At 43.5% G+C, this 25,945-nt stretch overlaps 1 protein-coding gene across 2 annotated transcripts in view; it reads left to right on the top strand.

Annotated features, from left to right (window-relative positions):
* ZNF385D (zinc finger protein 385D) overlaps window positions 1-17,617 on the top strand; it is a 585,391-nt gene extending 567,774 nt beyond the window's left edge. For both annotated transcript variants that reach the window (XM_069729985.1, XM_069729986.1), the window contains one exon: window positions 17,308-17,617. In XM_069729985.1, the coding sequence (XP_069586086.1) occupies window positions 17,308-17,541 (234 nt within the window). In that variant the 3' untranslated portion in view covers window positions 17,542-17,617. The remainder of the gene's footprint in view (window positions 1-17,307) is intronic.
* The last annotated feature ends 8,328 nt before the right edge of the window (window positions 17,618-25,945 follow it).

The raw sequence follows: 25,945 nt of genomic DNA, 5'->3' as shown, positions 1-25,945 counted from the left end.
ACTACAAAAGACCACGCAGAGTGTGCAAAAAGAGCTCCGCACCGACTAACGGTGCGGAGATGCCACTCTGCATCCCAGAGCTTCCAGCTAGCAAGACAAAATCATGATAACCAGCTGGACAAGGAAACAATGAACAAATAATAACTATCAGGAACTTAGCTTCTGCTGGAGAAGACAGGTCACCAGAAAGATCCAAGAGCGAACTGAACCAATGCAGGAACATAGACAGCTGGCATGGAGTAACGATCTGAGTGGAGTTAAATAGAGCAGCCAACCAAAGGATAAACCACGTCACCTGTGTCAGGAACCTCAGAAGCAGCAGCTTCACTCACAGCCACCAGAGGGAGTCCATGGGCAGAACTCGCCGAAGTACCATTCACGACCACAGGAGGGAGTTCGACAACAGAATTCACAACAGGGGCCATAAAGTTTGTGCAGTACTATATGGGGCAAGTGTCTATATGGGGCCATAACGTTTGTGCAGCATTATAATGGGCAAATATGTCTATGGAGCATGTTATGGGGCCATTATTAACCTTTATGCAGGATTATATGGGGCATATTTTAATATGGAGCATCTTATGGGGCCATCATAAACTTCATGGAGCATTATATGGGGCTCCTGATTCAATATGGATATTCAAAAACACTTAACCTACTGATGTCTCAATTAATTTTATTTTTATTGGTATCTATTTTTACTTTTGACATTTACCGGTAGCTGCTGCATTTCCCACCCTAGGCTTATACTCGAGTCATTAAGTTTTCACAGTTTTTTGTGGCAAAATTAGGGGGGTTGACTTATACTCAGGTCGGCTTATACTCGAGTATATACGGTAAGTTTGTTGGGTCAATATAACAAAAAAATACACAAAAGTTACATTTTTCTAAAAACTGAACCCCCAAGGTGCCAAAAACCATATTCTAGAAGTTTATTAATCCTTCAGGTGCTTCACAAGAACTAAAGCTATGTGGAAGCAAAAAATGAACATTTTACTTTTTTCACCAAAAATTTACTTTGGAACCAAACTTTTTTTATTTTCACAAAGGTATCAGGAGAAAACGGACCACAAAATTTGTTGTGTAATTTCTCCTGAGTATGCCAATACCCCATATGTAGGGAAAAGACACTGGTTGCCATGGCAGGGCTCAGAAGGGATATAGCAGCATTTGACTTTTTGAACGCAAAATCGACGAAGCAATGGTGGGCGCTAGGGTTGAGCGAAACGGGTCGTTCATTTTCAAAAGTCGCCGACTTTTGGCAAAGTCGGGTTTCATGAAACCCGATCCGACCCCTGTGCGGGGTCGGCCATGCGGTACGCGACTTTCGCTCCAAAGTCGCGTTTCAATGACGCGAAAAGCGCCATTTCTCAGCCAATGAAGGTAAACGCAGAGTGTGGGCAGCGTGATGACATAGGTCCTGGTCCCCACCATCTTAGAGAAGGGCATTGCAGTGATTGGCTTGCTGTCTGCGGCATCACAGCGGCTATAAAGGGGCGTTCCCGCCGACCGCCATGTTACTGCTGCTGATCTGAGCTTAGGGAGAGGTTGCTGCCGCTTCGTCAGAAGCAGGGATAGCGTTAGGCAGGGTCCATTAACCACCAAACCGCTTGTGCTGTAGCGATTTCCACTGCCCAACACCACCTTCGGTGTGCAGGGACAGTGGAAGCTACATTTTTTTTTTCCCTCAGCGCTGTAGCTCATTGGGCTGCCCTAGAAGGCTCCCTGATAGCTGCATTGCTGTGTGTACGCCGCTGTGCAAACCAACTGCTTTTTTCAAAGCACAAATCCTCTTGTTCCTTCCTTTCTGCACAGCTATCTTTTTGGTTTGTACACACTTTTTATTTAATTTGGGCATCAGTCCACTCCTTATTGCTGCCTGCCATACCTGGCTGAGATTACTGCAGGGAGATAGTAATTGAAGGACACTCCCTGTTTTTTTTTTTTTTTTTGTGGGAGATTAAGATTGACATTTCTGCTAGAGTGCCATCCCTGTCTGTGTCATCTCTCACTCAGTGGGCCATAGAAAGCCTATTTATTTTTTTGCTTGATTTGGGTTATAAAATCTACCTGAAAAAATCACTACATCAATCAGTGGGAGAAAAATATTGGCCTCAGGGCTTGTGTGCCACTCTTGACTCCTGTGTGCATCATCACTCACTCAGTGGGCCATAGAAAGCCTATTTATTTTTTTGCTTGATTTTGGTTCTAAAATCTACCTGAAAAAATCACTACATCAATCAGTGGGAGAAAAATATTGGCCTCAGGGCTTGTGTGCCACTCCTGACTCCTGTGTGCATCATCACTCACTCAGTGGGCCATAGAAAGCCCATTTTTTTTTTTTTTTTGCTTTATTTGGGTTCTAAATTCTACCTGAAAAAATCAATAAATCAATCAGTGGGAGATTAATATTGGCCTTTGGGCTTGTGTGCCAGTCCTAAGCGTGCCATCTCTCTCTCTCTCAGATTGTGGGCCATAGAAAGCCTATTTATTTTTTTTTTTTTTTAATGGGTTTATAAATTTTCCCTGGAAAAAAAAAAAAAAGTGGGAGATTAATATTGGCCTCTGGGCTTGTGTGCCAGTCCTGAGCGTGCCATCTCTCTCACAAATAGTGGGCCATAGAAAGCCTATTTATTTTTTTTTTTTTGGTTTTATAAATTCTCCCTTAAAAAAAAAGGGAGATTAATATTGGCCTTTGGGCTTGTGTGCCAGTCCTAAGCGTGCCATCTCTCTCTCTCAGATAGTGGGCCATAGAAAGCCTATTTATTATTTTTATTATTGGGTTTATAAATTTTCCCTGGAACAAAAAAAAAAAAGTGGGAGATAAATATTGGCCTCTGGGCTTGTGTGCCACTCCTGACTCCTGTGTGCGTCATCTCTCACTCAGTGGGCCATAGAAAGCCTTTTTTTGTTTTATTTGTTTTCTAAATTCTCCCTGAAAAAATCATTTTATTTTATTTGGTTTCTAAATTCTTCCTCAAAAAATCATTTTATTCTATTTTTTTTTTTCCTAAAGTCTCCCTGAAAAAAAAAAACAAAAAAAAACAAATCAGTGGGAGATTAATATTGCCCTTTCTGCTTGTGTGCCAGTCTTGACTCCTGGGTGTGCCATCTCTCTCTCTCTCTCCAATTGTGGGCCATAGAAAGCCTATTATTTTTTTTAGCTTGATTTGGGTTCCAAAATCTACCTGAAAAAATCACTACATCAATCAGTGGGATATAAATATTGGCCTCTGGGCTTGTGTGCCACTCCTGACTCCTGTGTGCGTCATCTCTCACTCAGTGGGCCATAGAAAGCCTTTTTTTGTTTTATTTGTTTTCTAAATTCTCCCTGAAAAAATCATTTTATTTTATTTGGTTTCTAAATTCTTCCTCAAAAAATCATTTTATTCTATTATTTTTTTTTCCTAAAGTCTCCCTTAAAAAAAAAAAAAAATCAAATCAGTGGGAGATTAATATTTACATTTGTGCTTCAGTGACAGTCCTGCGTGTGTGGCATCTCTCTCATTTGTTGCCACCAACAACAGAGTGTGTAACATTGTGCCTGATTTTCGTTGTGGTCTCACTCACCTGTAAAGGGGTAGCTAAATCATACTGAAGTTATAGCTCACCGTGTAATTTGTGTGACAGCAACAAATACCGTTAGTTTGTTTACGTTTTTAAAACAATGAGGAAGTATGGTGGAAGAGGTCGTGGCCGGGGGCGTTCATTGTCAGCTGGTAATGAGGGTAGTGGTAGTGGTGGAGCATCAGCTGGTCGTGGGAAAAAAAATATTGCACCTAAGTCTGGAGCTGTGGAGCCAGGTTCGTCGTCTGGCTACACAAGGCCTCGAACGTTCCCTTTTCTGGGAGTAGGAAAACCGCTTTTAAAGCCGGAGCAGCAAGAGCAAGTTTTGGCTTATCTTGCTGACTCAGCCTCTAGCTCTTTTGCCTCCTCTCGTGAAACTGGTAAATGTCAAAGCAGCGCGTCGTTAGTGGATGTTCACGGTCAGGGACAAGTCGCTTCCTTGTCCTCTTCAGCAAAAACAACAACAGAGAAGAATGCAGCAGGCGACACAACGGGTTACTCCATGGAGCTCTTTACACATACCGTCCCGGGCTTAGAAAGTGAAGCAGTTAACAGTCCATGCCCATTACAAGTTGAATCTGACATGGAGTGCACTGATGCACAGCCACAGCCAGACTACTATGCTGGTCCTTTGACTCAGACCACAACATTGCCCTCGCAGGGTGCTGATCAAGAATCAGACCCTGATGAGACTATGTTGCCCCATCACGAACGCTATACCACCAACCGACACGGTGACACAGACGAAGTTGCACACGAGCTACAAGAAGAGGTAATAGATGACCCAGTTCTTGACCCCGATTGGCAGCCATTGGGGGAACAGGGTGCAGGCGGCAGCAGTTCTGAAGCGGAGGAGGAGGGGCCGCAGCAGGCATCAACATCGCAACAGGTTCCATCTGCCGGGCCCGTATCTTGCCCAAAACGCGTGGCAAAGCCAAAACCTGTTGGAGGACAGCGTGGCCATCCGGTTAAAGCTCGTCTGCAATGCCTGAAAAGGTATCCGATGCTAGAAAGAGTGCAGTCTGGCATTTTTTTAAACAACATCCAATTGATCAGCGCAAAGTCATCTGTCAAAAATGTTCAACTACCTTAAGCAGAGGACAGAATCTGAAAAGTCTCAATACAAGTTGCATGCATAGACATTTAACCACCATGCATTTGCAAGCCTGAACTAACTACCAAACGTCCCTTAAGGTTGTAGCACCCTCGGCCAATGAAGCTAGTCAGCAACGCAACATCCCTTCCGGCAGTGTAGGGCCACCATTTTCCGCACCACCTGCAGTATCTGTGCAGGTTTCTTTGCCAGGCCAAAGCAGTCAGGGTCAGGGAATCACCAGTTTCGTAGTAGGAAACACTGCATCTAGGGCACCGGTGGCAACAATACCATCTCCCACCGTCTCTCAGTCTGCCATGTCCACCGGCACCCCCGCTAGTTCCACGATCTCCAGCTCTCCAGTCCAGCTCACCCTACATGAGACTATGGTTAGAAAAAGGAAGTACTTAGCCTCGCATCCGCGTACACAGGGTTTGAACGCACACATAGCTAGACTAATCTCGTTAGAGATGATGCCCTACCGGTTAGTTGAAAGCGAAGCTTTCAAAGCCCTGATGGACTACGCTGTACCACGCTACGAGCTACCCAGTCGACACTTTTTTTCCAGAAAAGCCATCCCAGCCCTCCACCAGCATGTTAAAGAGCGCATCGTCCATGCACTCAGGCAATCTGTGAGCACAAAGGTGCACCTGACAACAGATGCATGGACCAGTAGGCATGGCCAGGGACGTTACGTGTCCATCACGGCACACTGGGTAAATGTGGTGGATGCAGGGTCCACAGGGGACAGCAAGTTTGGGACAGTTCTGCCTAGCCCACGGTCTAGGAAACAATTGGCTGTAGCCGTTCGCACCCCCTCCTCCTCCTCTTCATCCTCCTGCAGAAGCGAGAGCTCGTCCACAGACCGCAGTCGCACAACCACTCCATCCGCAGCTGCCACTGTTGCACACCAGGTCTCCCATTATGGGGCAGCTACTGGCAAACGTCAGCAGTCTGTATTGGCTATGAAGTGTTTGGGCGACAACAGACACACCGCGGAAGTTCTGTCCGAGTTCTTGCAGAAAGAAACGCAGTCGTGGCTGGGCACTGTAGATCTTGAGGCAGGCAAGGTAGTGAGTGATAACGGAAGGAATTTCATGGCTGCCATCTCCCTTTCCCAACTGAAACACATTCCTTGCCTGGCTCACACCTTAAACCTGGTGGTGCAGTGCTTCCTGAAAAGTTATCCGGGGTTATCCGACCTGCTCCTCAAAGTGCGTGGACTTTGCTCACATATCCGCCGTTCGCCCGTACACTCCAGCCGTATACAGACCTATCAGCGTTCTTTGAACCTTCCCCAGCATCGCCTAATCATAGACGTTGCAACAAGGTGGAACTCAACACTGCACATGCTTCAGAGACTGTGTGAACAGAGGCGGGCTGTTATGTTTTTGTGGGAGGATACACATACACGGGCAGGCAGTAGGATGGCAGACATGGAGTTGTCAGGTGTGCAGTGGTCGAAGATTCAAGACATGTGCCAAGTCCTTCAGTGTTTTGAGGAATGCACACGGCTGGTTAGTGCAGACAACGCCATAATAAGCATGAGCATCCCCCTAATGCGTCTGCTGATGCAAAGTTTGACGCACATAAAGGATCAGGCGTCTGCAGCTGAGGAAGAGGAAAGCCTTGATGACAGTCAGCCATTGTCTGGCAAGGGCAGTGTACAGGACGAGGTAGCGGGCGAAGAGGAGGAGGAGGACGAGGAGGATGATGGGGATGATTATATTTTTAATGAGGAAGCTTTTCCGGGGCCACTGGAAATTGGTGGCGCGGCAAGGCCGGGTTCTGGTTTTTTGAGGGACACAAGTGACGTGGATTTGCCTGAAACTGCCCCTCAACCAAGCACAACCGCAGATTTGAGAACTGGAACTTTGGCCCACATGGCGGATTATGCCTTACGTATCCTCAAAAGGGACACACGCATAACTAAAATGATGAATGATGACGATTACTGGTTGGCCTGCCTCCTTGATCCTCGCTATAAAGGCAAATTGCAAAATATAATGCCACATGAGAACTTGGAACTAATATTAGCAACCAAACAATCAACTCTTGTTGACCGTTTGCTTCTGGCATTCCCTGCACACAGCGCCCGTGATCGTTCTCACACGAGCTGCAGGGGCCAGCAGACCAGAGGAGTTAGAGGGGCAGAAATCAGAAGTGGCGTTGGCCAGAGGGGTTTTCTGACCAGGTTGTGGAGTGATTTTGCTATGACCGCAGACAGGACAGGTACTGCAGCATCAATTCAAAGTGACAGGAGACAACATTTGTCCAGTATGGTTACAAACTATTTTTCATCCCTTATCGATGTTCTCCCTCAACCGTCATTCCCATTTGATTACTGGGCATCAAAATTAGACACCTGGCCAGAATTGGCAGAATATGCATTGCAGGAGCTTGCTTGCCCGGCAGCTAGTGTCCTATCAGAAAGAGTATTCAGTGCTGCAGGTTCAATACTAACAGAAAAAAGGACTCGTCTGGATAGCCAAAATGTAGATGATCTAACCTTCATTAAAATGAACCACAACTGGATTTCGAAATCTTTTGCCCCACCTTGCCCGGCTGACACCTAGCTTTCCTATGAAAAGGTCTTGCCTGTGGACTATTCTGAATGCCTTTTCCAATCTCGTAATTTTCTGCACCTGATTGTCCAGCATACGACATGTTTACACCTCACTAAATGGCCAAACTCCCCACACGGGGCCGTGGTATCGACACTTGGCGACAGCACCCGTGAGAGTGCAGTTTGTCTGAAGAGGTGGGTGAGCCCGCTTTTGGTCGATGGCACTGCCACTGGGTCCCTCCTAGTACAATAAAGTGTCTCTGGCGGTGGTGGTGCGCACCCAACGTCAGACACACCGTTGTAATATGAGGGGCCCTGGGCCTGTACCGCCGGCCACAAGACAGTTTCCCCCCACCCCAGCTCAAACAGTGCTCTACCACTTGCAAAATTATCTCACAGCTCCACCAATGTTTAGTCTATGCGCTGACATCCTTCAATGCCTGCCACTGACAATACCATTGTATTGACATTTTTGTTATGTTAGGCCTTCGATGCCTGTCTGTGGTCACTCCTTCCACTAGGCCTCCACTGACCACACCACTGCTGCCCGTGTACCCCTGTAACCAATTTAAAATTGCCTACAGCCATGTGTTATTATTTTAGGCCTTCGATGCCTGTCTGCGGTCACTCCTTCCACTAGGCCTCCACTGACCACACCACTGCTGCCCGTGTACCCCTGGAACCAATTTAAAATTGCCTACAGCCATGTGTTATTATTTTAGGCCTTCGATGCCTGTCTGCGGTCACTCCTTCCACTAGGCCTCCACTGACCACACCACTGCTGCCCGTGGACCCCTGGAACCAATTTAAAATTGCCTACAGCCATGTGTTATTATTTTAGGCCTTCGATGCCTGTCTGCGGTCACTCCTTCCACTAGGCCTCCACTGACCACACCACTGCTGCCCGTGTACCCCTGGAACCAATTTAAAATTGCCTACAGCCATGTGTTATTATTTTAGGCCTTCGATGCCTGTCTGCGGTCACTCCTTCCACTAGGCCTCCACTGACCACACCACTGCTGCCCGTGTACCCCTGGAACCAATTTAAAATTGCCTACAGCCATGTGTTATTATTTTAGGCCTTCGATGCCTGTCTGCGGTCACTCCTTCCACTAGGCCTCCACTGACCACACCACTGCTGCCCGTGTACCCCTGGAACCAACATCAGAAAATATAAAAATAAGTATTTTGCTTATAAAAAATAAAATACTGGAGAGATATCAAATGCAGACATTTTAACATTAAAAACAAACACATACAACAAAAATCTGGTACAGTACTAAAAATGGCCACCAGCTACAATAACTTTCTCCTGCAAGTAGTTAACTGAAAGGTTTTTTCAATTTTAAACACAGATATGGCATCCACCGAGTGTTGTCCTGTCGCGTCTTCTTTATATTATTGCCAAGAAGATGCAAAACAATGAAAATAATAAAATCATTATTTACCAAAAAAATAGAGTAAGTCAAAACCACATTGAAAATAAACATTCATTACAAATAAAGAAGCAGGGCGCGTCCGAGGGTGAGTATATACCTAATAAGAATATAATCACCCTCGGACGCGCCCTGCTTCTTTCCGACAGCCTTCCTTCCTAAGAATCAGCCCTTCCGTGGTGTAGAGAGAGGGTTTGTTACACTCCAAGGTGTTCCCCAGGTTGCCTTTCCTGAGCTTCTATCTTCCGGCTCTCGTTTAGTAGTTGTTGGAAACTACGCTGCATTAGGCCTACAAATTGGGTATGGGGTGTAGAGAGATGGTGTGTTACACTCCAAGGTGTTCCCCAGGTTTCCTCTCCATTGCTTCGATCTTCCGGCTCTCGTTTAGTAGTTGTTGGAAACTACGCTGCATTAGGCCTACAAATTGGGTATGGGGTGTAGAGAGATGGTGTGTTCCACTCCAAGGTGTTCTCCAGGTTGCCTTTCCTGAGCTTCGATCTTCCGGCTCTCGTTTAGTAGTTGTTGGAAACTACGCTGCATTAGGCCTACAAATTGGGTATGGGGTGTAGAGAGATGGTGTGTTCCACTGTAGAGAGATGGTGTGTTCCACTCCAAGGTGTTCCCCAGGTTTCCTCGCCAATGCTTCGATCATCATGCTCTCGTTTAGTAGTTGTTGGAAACTACGCTGCATTAGGCCTACAAATTGGGTATGGGGTGTAGAGAGATGGTGTGTTACACTCCAAGGTGTTCCCCAGGTTTCCTCTCCATTGCTTCGATCTTCCGGCTCTCGTTTAGTAGTTGTTGGAAACTACGCTGCATTAGGCCTACAAATTGGGTATGGGGTGTAGAGAGATGGTGTGTTACACTCCAAGGTGTTCCCCAGGTTTCCTCTCCATTGCTTCGATCTTCCGGCTCTCGTTTAGTAGTTGTTGGAAACTACGCTGCATTAGGCCTACAAATTGGGTATGGGGTGTAGAGAGATGGTGTGTTACACTCCAAGGTGTTCCCCAGGTTTCCTCTCCATTGCTTCGATCTTCCGGCTCTCGTTTAGTAGTTGTTGGAAACTACGCTGCATTAGGCCTACAAATTGGGTATGGGGTGTAGAGAGATGGTGTGTTCCACTCCAAGGTGTTCTCCAGGTTGCCTTTCCTGAGCTTCGATCTTCCGGCTCTCGTTTAGTAGTTGTTGGAAACTACGCTGCATTAGGCCTACAAATTGGGTATGGGGTGTAGAGAGATGGTGTGTTCCACTGTAGAGAGATGGTGTGTTCCACTCCAAGGTGTTCCCCAGGTTTCCTCGCCAATGCTTCGATCATCATGCTCTCGTTTAGTAGTTGTTGGAAACTACGCTGCATTAGGCCTACAAATTGGGTATGGGGTGTAGAGAGATGGTGTGTTACACTCCAAGGTGTTCCCCAGGTTTCCTCTCCATTGCTTCGATCTTCCGGCTCTCGTTTAGTAGTTGTTGGAAACTACGCTGCATTAGGCCTACAAATTGGGTATGGGGTGTAGAGAGATGGTGTGTTACACTCCAAGGTGTTCCCCAGGTTTCCTCTCCATTGCTTCGATCTTCCGGCTCTCGTTTAGTAGTTGTTGGAAACTACGCTGCATTAGGCCTACAAATTGGGTATGGGGTGTAGAGAGATGGTGTGTTACACTCCAAGGTGTTCCCCAGGTTTCCTCTCCATTGCTTCGATCTTCCGGCTCTCGTTTAGTAGTTGTTGGAAACTACGCTGCATTAGGCCTACAAATTGGGTATGGGGTGTAGAGAGATGGTGTGTTACACTCCAAGGTGTTCCCCAGGTTTCCTCTCCATTGCTTCGATCTTCCGGCTCTCGTTTAGTAGTTGTTGGAAACTACGCTGCATTAGGCCTACAAATTGGGTATGGGGTGTAGAGAGATGGTGTGTTCCACTGTAGAGAGATGGTGTGTTCCACTCCAAGGTGTTCCCCAGGTTTCCTCGCCAATGCTTCGATCATCATGCTCTCGTTTAGTAGTTGTTGGAAACTACGCTGCATTAGACCTACAAATTGGGTATGGGGTGTAGAGAGATGGTGTGTTCCACTCCAAGGTGTTCTCCAGGTTGCCTTTCCTGAACTTCTATCTTCAGGCTCTCATTAAATTGTGGTTAAACGGAACAACTGCATTTGGCGTACTAGTTGGTTTGGGGCCTACTATTGGTGTCTGCCGCTCCTTGCTGTTCTCCTGGTTTCCTGTCCTGAAATTCCGTTTTCAGGCGCTCGTTAAGTAGTTGTTAATGTTAGACTGCATTTGGCCTACTAGTTGGGTTGGGGCCTACTATCGGTGTCTGCCACTCCTTGCTGTTCTCCTCCACTGAACAAAGCTGTGCCGCCTGTTTACTACTGTTGCCAATTTTGAATTGCATTTCGACTACTTACTGATTTGGGCCTACTCTCTGTGTCAGCCTCTCATTCCAGTTGTCCTCCACTGCAATGCCCCCTGATTAGTCCTGTGTTACCAATTTTGAACTGCATTTAGCCCACTTTATTCTTTGGGCCTATATCTGTGTTTCCTCCTCATCCTGCCCATTGCCCAGCCAGTGATAGATGAGTCTGCTGGTACATTGACCCATAACGCAACATTTCCCGTGCACGCTACACTGCAAGATTGTGACCCTGCTGAAAGTCAGGTCCCCCTTCCCGCATACCATACCACCTTACACGGGGACAAACAGGAAGGTGCAGATGAAAGTGCAGGTTCCTTCATCAGGTGGGGGGAGGAATACTAGTTGGCGACGTCACTGGCACAGGGCATCTCATGGTACGCAAAAGTGTTGCTGCCGGTGAGAGGCGCCCCCGCCGTGCAAACACACCGCTGTACTTTGAGGGGCCCTGTGCCAGTGCCAATGCCAACGAGTGGGCCCCCCCTGCTTGCTCAGGTTCACAGCACTTGCAAAGTTGAAATACTTACCTCTCCCTGCTCCACTGCCGTGACGTGGTCCAGATTTCCTGGGCCCACTAATTACTTGAACCAGCCCTACCCACCACAACTTTAGCCAAATGACCCCCAATTTCAAATGCCTTCCAATTATTATAAGGTAAATTACGCTTGACAAGCTTCATTAAGAAGAATGGATGGTTTTGACATTAAAATGGGCACTCTAGGTGTTTTCCTGGCCCCCACTCACTGCCGACTATGCTGCCCCATTGACTTGCATTGGGTTTCGTGTTTCGGTCGATCCCGACTTTACGTCATAATCGGCCGATTTCACTCGACCCGACTTTTGAGATAGTCGGGTTTCGCGAAACCCGGCTCGACTCTAAAAAGGTCAAGGTCGCTCAACTCTAGTCATAAGTATTCCCACCCTTTGCTCAGACACTCATATTTATGTCGCATGCTGTCCATTTCCTTGTGATCCTCCTTGAGATGGTTCTACTCCTTCACTGGAGTCCAGCTTTGTTTAATTAAACTGATAGGCCTTGATTTGGAAAGGCACACACCTGTTTATTTAAGACCTCATAGCTCACAGAGCATGTCAGACAAAATGAGAATCATGAGGTCAGTGGAACTGGCCAAAGAGCTCAGAGACAGAACTGGCCAAGGTTACAACAGAATTTCTGCAGTACTCAAGGTTCCTAAGAGCACAGTGGCCTCCATAATCCTTAAATGGAAGAAGTTTGGGACCACCAGAAGTCTTTCTAGACATGGCCATCCAGCCAAACTGAGCAATCGTGGGAGAAGATGTGTGTGGAGAAAACCAGGCACTGCTCATCACCTGCCCAATACAATTCCAATGTGAAACATGGTGGTGGCAGCATCATTAAATGGGGTGATTTTCAGCTGTAGGGACAGGATGACTGGTTGTCATTGAAGGAAACATGAATGTGGCCAAGTACAGTGATATCCTGGATGAAAACCTCTTCCAAAGTACTCTGGACTAGTGATGAGAGAATTTGCTCTGGTGGTCTCCGAGTATTTAGTGGTGCTCGGAGATTTAGCTTATGTCAACGCAGCTGCATGATTCGTGGCAGCTAGACAGCTTGAATACATGTGGGGATAGCTGGTTTGCTAGGGAATTCCCACATGTATTCAAACTGTCTAGCAGTCGCAAATCAGCTGCGCCAACATAAGCTAAATCACTGAGCAGAACCATATACTCGGTGTTAGGTGTCGAGTTCCCGCCGCTGCACAAGGGGAATCTCGAACCATGTGTGCTGTGGTCTCCCATTCTCCTCCAGCCGCAGTGGAGCCTGCTCAGTGGAGATGTCGGTCCCAGAGCCTGGCTCAGCCTGATACTGTGCGGATGGTTACTGCTGCCTTTCCAGGCTCTGCTTCTGTAGCCAGCACAAGTCAGCGGCGAGCAGGCTTTTCTGGGACTAAGTCATGCTTTTCACACAATGAGCATACCAACGGGAGGACCTCTCATTGGAGGTTGGGGGTCTTGTAGCAGCTCCTATTAGTCATCCAGGAAGGTCCTGAAGAGCTGCAACTATAAAAGGTTTGCTTGGCCGCACGGCCATGTGCTAGTATCAAATATGTTTGCCTAATGCCAGTGGATACTCTACCACTCAGTCATATGTGGTGTGAGTCTGTTTAGTTCTGGGGCTGTACACTCAGGCAGGCAGCTAGCGTCAGTTGGGGCATTTAGCCATTAGCTTTGCATCTGGTCTCAGAGCAAGCACAACCCTAGTTAGGGTAATAGTTTGTGTACAGCGCGTCCCTGTGAGGTAACAGAGATCGCTTCCACTTCACATGGGGTGAAGCTTAACCCACATGTGAGCTTATAGTCTATCCGCCATTACTTTCCAGCAGGTGTCCCTGCACGGTGGACCCCGGGCTGTGAATGCACCTTGTAGCTACCTATATACTCGGTGCGTTCTGCTAGCCCTAACAGTATACTAACGCCAGGGTCTTGCTAAGTAATGGTGGATGAATAGCGACTGCAGCGGTACATCCAGCAGCTGAAGGGCAGGTTGGCAGCTCTCTAACGTGCAACCTCAGCTGTGGATGTTACCGCAATAGCTGTTTAGGCTGCTAGCGTGGCTGCAGCAGCTTTACCTACTGCCACCTCTGTTCCGACCTTATCCCACCTCCTGCTGTCAAAGAGATACTCTGATGACAGTAAATCCTGTGCTCCTCGGTTTTTGAGCACTCTGAAACAGGTTTTTTTGGGACCTCGAGTCCCGATATGGCGCTCCAACTGCTGGCATTGACTCAGGGTTTGTCCATAGTCAGCCATTTTGCCATCCATTTCCGAACTTTAGCCTCTGAGCTGGATTAACCGGATAAAGCCCTCATCCCGGTATTTTGGAGGGGGCTGGCTGACCATGTGAAGGACACTTTGGCCACTAGGGAGATTCCCGCCACACTGGAAGAGCTCATAGCTGTATCAACTCACATTGACCTTCATTTTGCAGAGCGAAGGTTGGAGTGAGCCCAGTGTAGGCAGAGGGTTCGGCTGGTTCCCACCTTCTCCAAATCTCTGGAATCTCCGGTCCAGGCGTCCAAGTAACATGAGGCCATGGAGGTGTCACGAGCAGGATCTAAGTCCCGGACTGCTCGTGCACTTAAGGTCTGTCATGTTTGCTGGCAGTCAGGACACCTTGCCTCCAAGTGTTCTCAGCGGTCGGGAAAACATCAGTGTCTAGTGGTAGTTGGAGGAGGTACACTAGACATGTCAATGTTTTCCTCCAAATTGTCCTTCAAGGGGACAATTACCTTAGGCCCAGCCACTCTTATGGTAAAGCTTTGCGTGGATTCTGGAGCGGAGGGCAATTTTATGTCTTCTGCTTTTGGCCAACGACACCCAATACCCCTGGTGATGCTCACCAAGCCTGCGACCACTTGAGTGGTAAATGGGTCGACACTACCCTCACAGATTACACACCAAACCATTCCATTCACTCTTTCCATATCTCCATCTCATCAGGAGATTATTTCCCTATTAGTCATTCCCACTCTTTCCATGTCTCCATCTCATCAGGAGATTATTTCCCTATTAGTCATTCCTGAGGGAATAGATGAGATGAGGTCCTGTTGGGGATACCATGGCTACGCTACCACTCTCCTCATATAGATTGGTCCTCAGGGAGAATTCTGGGATGGAGTAAATCCTGTAAGGGTAGATATCAGAGGGAATGCATTCAGGTTGCTACAACTGAGGTACCCACAGATCTTTCCTCTCTCCCCAAGCACTATTGGCCCGATGCGGACGTGTTCTCCAAAAGGGCTGCTGAGACCCTTCCACCTCACCCTCCCTATGACTGTCCTATTGACCTCTTGCCAGGTGCAGAGCCTCCCCGGGGTCTAGCCTATCCGTTGTCTCTTCCGGAGACGGAGGCAATGTCCCAGTATATCTGAGAGAATCTGACAAGAGGATTCATTAGGAAGTCAGTTTCACCTGCAGGAGCTGGGTTCTTCTTCATGCAGAAGAAGAGTGGAGAACTACGTCTATGCGCCTTGACCTATACCCAATAGAGCATCTCTGGAGAGACCTGAAAACTGTCCACCAATGTTCACCATCCAATCTGACGGAACTGGATAGGATCTGCAAAGAAGAATGGCAGAGGATCCCCAAATCCAGGTGTAAAAATCTTGTCGCATCATTCCCAAGAACACTCATGGCTGTACTAGTTTAAAAGGTTGCTTCTACTCAATACTGAGCAAAGGGTCTTAATACTTATGACCATGTGATATTTCAGTTTTTCTTTTTTAGTAAATTTCCAAAAATTTATACATTTCTGTTTTTTTCAGTCACGATGGGGTGCAGGGTGTAGATTAATGAGAAAAGAATGAACTTTTTTGAATTTACCAAATGGCTGCAATGAAACAAAGAGTGAAAAATGTAAAGGGGTCTGAATACTTTCCGTACCCATTGTATGATCACTTTGTGCCACATTCTTTACATTTTTCATTTCGCTTTTGTGTTTGTTTCCTACTTCTTCTACATAGCCCCATGTTCCATAGCCCCTTTCATCATTTTATTACAAAATGTATCCTATGTAGTGATGAGCGAGTATACTTGTTGCTTGGGTTTTCCCGAGCACGCTAAGGTGATCTCCGAGTATTTGTGTTAGTGCTCGGAGATTTTGCTTTCGTCACTTCAGCTGCATGATTTATGGCTGCTAGACAGGCTGAATACATGTGGGGGTTCTGTAACAAACAGGCATTCCCCACATGTACTCAGCCTGTCTAGCAGCCGTTGCGCTGCGGCAACGAAAATTAAATCTCCAAGCACTCAGGAAAACCAGAGCAACGAGTATACTCACTCATCACTAATCCTAAGCCCTACCTTTCTTTCTCTCTGCTGCTGAAATGACTTTTTTAGTCATTAATTCTTACTGTCTGATATCTAAGAAAGGATGCAGCTAAAATCTCTAGAGAAAACAATGTGGTGGGGAGCCAGAGGGTATCTTCTACTGAACCTGACTACAATTATAAAAACAAATACATTTATGGAATTTAAGGAGATATTTTAAGTCAGTTTCACCTGAGACTGAGTTGTCATTATTTGCACCAAATTTATGAAAGTGTCATACACAATTTGATGATTTTTCTGCATCTTTAGCTATACCACTTATGTGTAAAGTTTTTCTGTGACTTTTTAAAGTTTTAATTTTTAAATCTGGGTTAGACCAATTTGCACAGCTGACAATGCACACTTTCCCTCTCAAGGATTCAAATAAAATTAAAGGTAGCCGTGCAAAATGTAAAAAGTCACACATTTTCAAAATAATGTGTGCCAAAATGTGACATTTTGTTGGCAATGAGCTTGGTGAATTATGTCTGTCTATATAGATATGTGTATATATATATATATATATATATATATATATATATATATAAGTTAGTGTAACACCTAACTATAAAAGTTCAATGACTTTTGTGTTCAGAGTTAACTCTCTGCATTATGATATCTTACTTTAGCTTATGTTCACACATACATATGCAGCGAGTGCACACATCACCAATTTTCTAAGTAAAAATATTTCAAAAGGTGCCATTGACATGATATTTTCATCATGTCAGTAACAACCCATCCAATCCACATAGAGAAAGAAATAAAACCACTATAGCCATGCAGCGTTGGGCTCCAGTGTTCAAATCGCACCAAGGACAACATCTGCAATGAGTTTGTATGTTCTCCCCATGTTTATGTATGTTTCCTATGAGTACTCCAGTTTCCTCCCATACACAAAGACATACTGATAGGGAAATTAGATTGTGAGCCCCAACAGGCTCAGAGATGACAATGTCTGTAAAATGCTGTGTAATTAATGGCACTGTGTAAGTGGGTAAAATAAATAATAAAAAATAAACCTGGTAGTAAAATTATTTCACAACACAAGGCATTTTAGGTTTATCCCTATTTTTACTTCAAATGGTATATGTAAATTTTTTTCAATAATTGTCAACATAATATTACTAAGTCTAAGCCCTTAATAATCTTTATATTTGATGTTTAGAATTCTGTGGTCTATCTAGCTTAAAGGAATAAATTATTTCACTTTGAAAATATACTGTATTTTAATGTATTAAATCTGAAGGTTCTACTAAAGAAATCATTCAATATTTGCACAATCTGTTAATCCGCATGATAGATCTTTAGAATTGATATATTTTATGGAATCATTTATTCATAAAATTAAACAATTTATTAAACTTCATATCCATTTTTTTCCACAGATAAAAATAGCCTTTTCTAAACAACGTCTAAAGCCATTAACCACACGAATATTACCAAATCCTCTGGCGGCAGCACTAGCAGCTGCCTCAGTTGCTGTGAATTCACCCTTCAATCTCCGTACTACGCCAGCAGCTACTCTATTTCAGACCTCAGCACTTCCTTCAGCACTTCTACGGCCAGCTCCTGGGCCAATACGGACCACCCACACACCTGTTTTGTTTGCTCCTTACTGAATTATAAGCAGGGATAGTTGTACTGCAATAATTTTTTTTCTGAAGCGAAATAAAAAACAAAAAAAATTAAAAACTATGCAGTGTTTTTTCTTTTGTTTGAAATAAACATAAACCAGTTGAAACTGCTGGAGACATGCAAGAAAAGTCCTATTTTCTTAAATTAGAGCATTACTTAATGTAAATTAATTTTGATGTATAGTTGTTGCTTAAAAAGTATCTATGGATGGTTCTACATAAGAAGAATTAAGATTCAATAATTATGTACCACTGGCAAGAACTATAACATTTTGGTGGTAGTACATTCGGGTTGTTGGGTCAGGCCGATGTTCACTGTGGCAGTGTTGATAAAACATTTGTCAATTAATGGCTATTCTTTTTCTTTCCTGCTACTACAGGAGTTTTCTGTAATAATGTATTTGATGTCTAAAAACCAAAAGACTAAATTAAATAACTGCTGCTCATCAAAAATATTACAATAGCTTAGTTCAGCTAGGATCACCAAGAGTTCCCATTAATTTAGAAGTTTTTGTACTCAAAATGACATAAGAAAAACTCCAGCATTTTAGAGAATGTAACCGTTACATTTAACATTTTTAAGGGCATTATACATATCTACTGTATATCTAAAACATTATTCTGAAAAATGCGTTGTCTAACAATTTTTCAGACTATCATTTTAAGCTCCATTTCCCTCTACTTTTTTTGATATAGAGTAGATGAAAGTGTTACATGTCCAAAACAATGTCTAGCCAACATCTTGACGGAAAGGCATGTTGAGTCCTTGTATAGAGGTCTAGATAAGCCTCATAAGAAAATGAATGTAAAATGAGTTTAGGAAATTGTGACCATTAAGAATCATAGAAAGTTTAAGTTGAAAGATCCTCAAGGGTCATCGTGTCCAACTCCCTGCTCAATGCAGGATTCACTAAACCATCTCAGACAGATGTCTATCCAGCCTCTGTTTGAAGACTTCCATTGAAGGAGATCTCATCACCACACATGGCAGCCTTTCCACTCATTGATCACCTTCACTGTTAAACAGTTTTTTTCAAATATCTAATCTGCATCTTCATCTAGATAGTTCCTGCAGAAAATGCCACATTTCACATGACTTTTTTTCCCAACACATAGAATCCCAAGGAGATTTTATCAAAGGACATTATAGGAATATGCTGAATAGAATGGCATAAGTATTTAGGTAAAAAGCTGTTTTTAAAGATCATAGGGCTTGGAAACAAGTTGTCAGTCATCTATTATGTGTCTTAGATACCATGTGATTGCAGTGAAGCATTTATCTTCTTGTTTTGCATGCATTAGAAAAAAGTGGGTGTCATTTACAAAAGATGATAAATTGAAACTCAAGTAAATAATTTTTTCAACAAATGTAAAATGTTGCTGAAGAAACCATTGTATATTTTTAGAAATATTTCCCACTGCGAAGCTGAAGAAAGGCCGTTTATTTGGGAGAGGCATGAAAGATTTGGTCAACAGCAAAAGCCAAAGGCCTCAGTTTAAGTGGTACCCAAGAAGATATCCAATCTAAGTATTCTATACCAGAAAGAATAAATGTGGGGGTGTGTGGGCATGTACCTGCAAACAGAGCAAGCTGAGCTATTAGTTAACTCCTTAGGAATAATCAGAATGGGTGCCATACATGGAATGGATACCTTTTAAGACGAAAAGTTTCCGACAGGACAGATTTAACCTTCAAGATTGAAAAACGGAGCTTGGAAATGTTTCATATAATCAGTCATACAAGGATGAAATGCATTGCAATTAAACAAGCTATTAAACTCCTGGTGTGGACAGCAGAAACACTGTGAACAGTATCATATTCCACTCAAGCACAAACCTGGTATTTTAAATTAATTTCAGATTATGGATATCTTACAACATAGAACTTTACTCTTGTTTGGAATCAATATACAGAAATCATCAAGAACATGCTCATTGGAACAGATAGCATATCCCAAATGTAGTCTAATAGTATTGTGTGGAAATATTATTTTTTTCACTTTTATCTAGCAAACAGTACGAATAGAATTTTGAAATGGGAAGGACATTTTGTGTTTTCTTAATATGTTTGCAGCTGTATTCTGGATTTTTGATAATGGATTAAATACAGTAATGTATTATGTGTGCCATAAATGTATGGGTTAATGTAAAAAGAAACCTATGTATGTGAATGTCCTCTGTATTAGCACACAGACTTATTTTGGCTGCTCAAATTTTCTTGATACAACCTGTTAATGATGATGGAATCTAAAGCTGAAAAGTTGTTAGCTTTCCAAAAGGAGAGTTATAATCAGGTCATTTGTTAAAATAATCTGAACAGGGAAACAGTGCAATTTAATTGTCATAAGGGATATGTTTAAATGAAAATACATTCAAAGTCTAAAAAGATAGTCTTTTTATCTTATACAATGCCTTTTTTGCTTTTTAAAAATATTTAGTTTTGTTATCTTATACAATTGCTTTTTTTGCTTTTTTAAATGTATATTTCTCAATTCCAATCTATATTCATCTTAAAAAAATAATTGTCTTATAAGACGATGCTACAAAGAAATAATTTATTGTAAGAGAATAAAGATATACATATGACATACATTTTTTAATGTTTATTTGTAAACAATTAATTTCAATGATTAAATTCAGTTAAATTGTAGGTTAAATTTTTGAATAAGAGAGACTGAAAAAATTTTCCACCAGAAATATCACTCATTACATTTCATGGACCAGAGTAGTAAAGTAATGGAAAATTAGATGCTTCATTTCTAATTTTGGACAAGTGTTTTAATATCTAAAATATATTAAAATATCTAAAAATATATATAAAAGTATCTGAAATATCTTATTTTGGAGAGTCATCTTATACATGATTGCAGTGTGATTTGGGCAGTCTTTATGCTTTAATGTACATGGCTAGATTATTGAGGACTAGCTTTGCATACTAAAATTAAAGAAGGCATTTCTCATACATGTCTCCACTCTACTCAATTTGGAGTGCATTTACATATGCAAATTTTATTGCAAACATTTATTTAAGGGTTTCATTAATTTGATTAGAACTCACAAAAAAATGTTCATGCTAGCAAAGCAATTCAATTCTGATGTATGCAACTGATTTTGAGAGTTGTAATTTCCGCAAAAAAATCTGATGGATGTGAATTCACCTTTGTAGTGTTCAGATTAAAATTATTGTATACAATGGAGTGAAAAAGTGTTTGCCCCCTTCCTGATTTCCTATTGTTTTGAAGGTTTATCACACTTAGAAGTTTCATATCACCAAATTTAAATATTAGATAAAGATAACACAAGTAAACACAAAATGCTGTTTTTAAAATGAAATTCTTTATTATTAAGGCAAAAAGAAATCCAAACCTACAGGACGATGTGTAAAAAAAATAATTGCCCCTAAACCTAATAACTGGTTGGGTCACCCTTAGCAGAAACAACTGCAATCAAGTGTTTGTGATAACTGGTAATGAGTCTTTTACAATGCTCTGGAGGAATTTTTGGCCACTCATCTTTGCAAAATTGTTATAATTCAGACACATTGGAGGGTTTCTGAGTATCAACTGCCTTTTTAAGGTTATGCCACATCATTTCTCTATGATTAAGGGCAGGACTTTCACTAGGCAACTCCAAAGTTTAAATGTTATTTTTCTTAAGCCATTCAGAGGTAGACTTGCTGGTGTGTTTTTTTTATCATTGTCTTGCTGCATAATCCAAGTGCGTTTCAACTTGAGGTCCAGAGCAGATGACCGGACATTCTCCTTCAGGATTTCTTGGTAGACAGATTTCATGGTTCCATTTACCACAGCAAGTCTTACAGTTCTTTAAGCAGCAAAACAGCCAAAGACCACCACAACCATAATTTACTTTTGGTAAGATGTTCATTTTCTGATTGCTGTGTTGCTATACACCAGATGTGTTAGGTGTCAAGTTTCCGCCTCTGCACAGGGGGAATCTCGAACCATCTCCGCTGCGGTCTCCCATTCTTCTCCAGTCACAGTGAAGTCTGCTCAGTGGAGACATCAGTCCCAGCGTCTAGCTCAGGCTGATACTGGATGAATGGATACTACTGCCCTTCCAGGCTCTGTCCTTGAAGCCAGCAATGTTCAGCAGCGAGCAGGTCTTTCTGGGACTAAGTCCTGCTTTTCACATAATGAGCATGCCCAAGGTAAGATCTCTCGTTGGAGATCAAGGGTCACATGCTTAGATACAGCAGCAAATCCCATTGGTCCTCTAGAAAGGTCCTGAAGGTGCTCAACTTCTGTAGCAGCCTCCCATTGGTCTTTCTGGGAAGGTCCTATACTTGCTGCAGCTATAAAAGGTTGGCATGACCGCACGGCCATGCGCTAATGTACATTTGAAAATGTGTGTGTGTTGATGAATGCAAGTCATTCTTTAAACATTCCCTCCCTTGTGTATGACTGCTCGCATAAGGTGGATGTCTGCTATCTAGCGCTCGGCTGAGCTATTAGCACAATAACACACGAAACAGCGTCTAAATTGCTGTTACCACCAGTGTGGTGCCGTGCACTATTAGAGCACTTTCCTTACCCAAGTCAGGGTGGCTAGTGTCATCCGCCAGAGTGGCACAGTATGCACTCTTGTGCATTTAAGCTACTTTCTCAGTTATTCTGTTACCCCAATTGTGGTGTCGAGCGCAAGAGGTCTACACGAACTCTAATCCTGTGTTCTGGGATAGAGTTCTGTGATTCCTTGCTTAGGCTCTTTGTGCAGTACTGCGGCCCTGTGATGCAACAGGGATCGCTTCCGTCACACAGGGAGAAGTTAACCCATGTGTGTATCCTCATTGTACCACCATATAGTTCATCAATACTCAGCAGCAGGTTCCATCTCTGCATGGTGGACCCCGGGCTGTGAACGGTGCTTATGCCATCTCTCGAATTATTTGGTGCGTTCCGCTAGCCCTGACATTATGTAATGGGACATACATTCCAAAAAAATTAAACATTTGACTCATCAGTCCACAGAGTATTTTCCCAAAAGTCTTGGGGATGTTTTCTGGCAAAACTGAGACAAGGCTTTATGTATTTATTGCTGTGGTTTCCACCTTGGTACTCCATGATGCAAGCCATTTTTACCTAGTCTCTTTCTTATGAAGTCATGAACAATAACCTGAACTGAGGCAAATGAGGCCTGCAGCTCATGTTTCATATTGTTGTGGGGTCTTTTGTGACCTCTTGGATGAGTCATCTCTGTGCTTTTGGGGTAAATTATTTTGGTTGGCCAGCCACTCCTGGGAAGCTTCAGTACTGTTTCATGTTTTCCCCTTTTGTGGATAATGGCTCTCACCGTGGCTCACTTGAGTCCCCAAGCTTTAGAAATGCTTTCATAACCTTTTCCGGACTATTAGATTTCAATTACCGTATATACTCGAGTATAAGCCGACCCGAGTATAAGCCGACCCCCCTAATTTTGCCACAAAAAACTGGGAAAACTTATTGACTCGAGTATAAGCCTAGGGTGTAAATGCAGCATTTACCGGTGAATTTCAAAAATAAAAATAGATCATTATTTCCTCATAGCTGTGCCATATAGTGCTCTGCACCGTTCATTATTTCCCCATAGCTGTGCCATATAGTGCTCTGCACCGTTCATACTGCCCCATAGCTGTACCATATAGTGCTCTGCACCGTTCATACTGCCCCATAGCTGTGCCATATAGTGCTCTGCACCGTTCATATTGCCCCATATCTGTGCCATATAGTGCTCTGCACCGTTCATATTGCCCCATATCTGTGCCCCATATAGTGCTCTGTACCGTTCATATTGCTCCATATCTGTGCCCCATATATGCTCTGCACCGTTCATATTGCCTCATATCTGTGCCATATAGTGCTCTGCACCGTTCATATTGCCCCATAGCTGTGTCCCATATATGCTCTGCACTATTCATATTGCCCCATAGCTGTGCCATATAGTGCTCTGCACCGTTCATATTGCCCCATATCTGTGCCATATAGTGCTCTGCACCGTTCATATTGCCCCATATCTGTGCCCCATATAGTGCTCTGCACCGTTCATATTGCCTCATATCTGTGCCCCATATATGCTCTGCACCGTTCATATTGCCCCATATCTGTGCCATATAGTGCTCTGCACCGTTCATATTGCCCCATAGCTGTGCCCCATATATGCTCTGTACCGTTCATATTGCCCCATATCTGTGCCATATAGTGCTCTGCACCGTTCATATTGCCCCATATCTGTGCCCCATATATGCTCTTCACCGTTCATTTTTGTCCCATAGCTGTGCCCCATATAGTGCTCTGCACCGTTCATATTTCCCCATAGATGCTCCACATAAATCTGTGCCGCTGCTGCTGCTGCAATAAAAAAAAAGCCATACTCACCTCTCTTGATTGCAGTTCCCAGCGTCCGGTCCCAGCGTCTCTCCGCTCTGACTGTTCAGGCAGAGGGCGGCGCGCACACTATATGCGTCATCGCGCCCTCTGACCTGCACAGTCAGAGGGGAGCGACGCCGGGAAGATGGAGCAGCGCCCGGCGGCTGGAACGTGGACAGGTGAATATGACATACTTACCTAGTCCTGGCGCTCCCCCTGCCGTCCCACGATCTTCTGTGCTGCAGCCTCTTCCTCTATCAGCGGTCACCGGCACCACTGATTAGAGAAATGAATAGGCGGCTCCACCCCTATGGGAGGTGGAGCCGTCTATTCATTTCTCTAATGAGCGGTCCCACATGACCGCTGAAGAGGGGAAGAAGCTGCAGCACAGAAGACCGTGGGACGGCAGGGGGAGCGCCAGGATCACTGGGACTAGGTAAGTATGCCTCAGCGCCCTCTCCCCCTCACCCGCCGACCCCACCGCTACCGTGACTCGAGTATAAGCCGAGAGGGGCACTTTCAGCCCAAAAATTTGGGCTGAAAATCTCGGCTTATACTCGAGTATTATACGGTACTTTATTTCTCACTTGTCCCAGAATTTCATTGGAACACGGCATGATGTCAAGCTTTTGAGGAACTTTTGTTCCACTTCAGTTAATCAGGCAGGTCCTATTTAAGTGATTTTTTTTTATTGACAACATCTGTTAGTATTCAGGCCTGGTCGTGGCTAGTGAATTTGAACTCAGCTTCCAAAAGATGTGATAAATCATGGTTAAATTATGTTTTAATGAGGGGCAATCACTTTTTCACACAGGGCCCTGTATGCTTTGATTTCTTATTCCCTTAATAATAAAGATCTTCATTTGAAAACTGCATTTTATGTTTACTTGTGTTATCTTTGTCAAATACTTAAATTTGTTTCATGACTTGAAGTATTCAAGTGGGCAAACTTGCAAAACAATAGGAAATCAGGAAGGGGCAAACACCTTTTAAACACATCACTGTATGTTAACTTTGTAAATACTTTGCTTTAATTAGTATGTCTTGGCTCCATACTAAAGTCTGTATTACAGCAATCGAGAGTTGAAATGACAATTTATCAGGATTCAAAACAGCAATCCTTAAGCATTCCATACAGGCTCAGCGACATTAAAGGGCTAGAACAGGTTGTCTGCAGTGTAAAAAATTAATCTTGACTCTGCATAGTAAAGTATCATAAAATAATATTAAATATTAAATATTTCCTAACAACACATGATTTATCCATTTGGGACTCCCATTGTCATAAGCTAGGAAAGTCTCAATGGTGTGTCCCCAAGAGATTAGAAACTTTTCACTTATAATGTGGCAAAACCCATTTTAGCATTGTGGTGGAGAAGTGGGGTTATTTGATGAAACACCTGTATGCCTTTTCTATAGTGTAACTCTGTGTACGGCAACACAAGCTGTAGTTTCGGACTGGTGAGTGATAAATAATACAAAATATGAGCACAATTACTCAAAATTCTTTTTGTAGATTTTATTGGTAAAATGGTAAAATTGTCTGTATGAGTAACCTTTACAAACAACATACTATTAGGGTATGTGCACACGCTGTGTATTTTGCTGCGGATCCGCAGCGGTTTCCCATGCATTTACAGTATAATGTAAACCTATGGGAAACAAAATCTGCAGTGCACATGCTGCGGAAAAAAACGCGCGTGTAAACCTGCAGCGGAATCCGCATTAGAAACCGCGATAAATCCGCAGGAAAAACCACAGCGGTTTTGCACTGCGGATTTATCAAATCCGCTGCGGAAAAATCCGCAGCCCTCACTGATACGTGTGCACATACCCTTACACTTTGAAAACAATCCCAGGTCTAATAAGAGATCTATAAAGAAGAGACATAGAACAGCATTCAACCATTGGATTAAAGTGGAATAACCATATCAACAGTTTGAAAATTATTGAACATGCAAAGCTTTGTACACTTTGTTCCCCTCAATATTTTATATCAATGGTAAGCTTTTATGCCTATTTAACAA

Source organism: Ranitomeya imitator, chromosome 6 (genome assembly GCF_032444005.1).
Source record: "Ranitomeya imitator isolate aRanImi1 chromosome 6, aRanImi1.pri, whole genome shotgun sequence".
Taxonomy (NCBI): Eukaryota; Metazoa; Chordata; class Amphibia; order Anura; family Dendrobatidae; genus Ranitomeya; species Ranitomeya imitator.
Note: the sequence above shows the minus strand (reverse complement) of the source record. Positions and strands in the feature narration are given on the sequence as shown.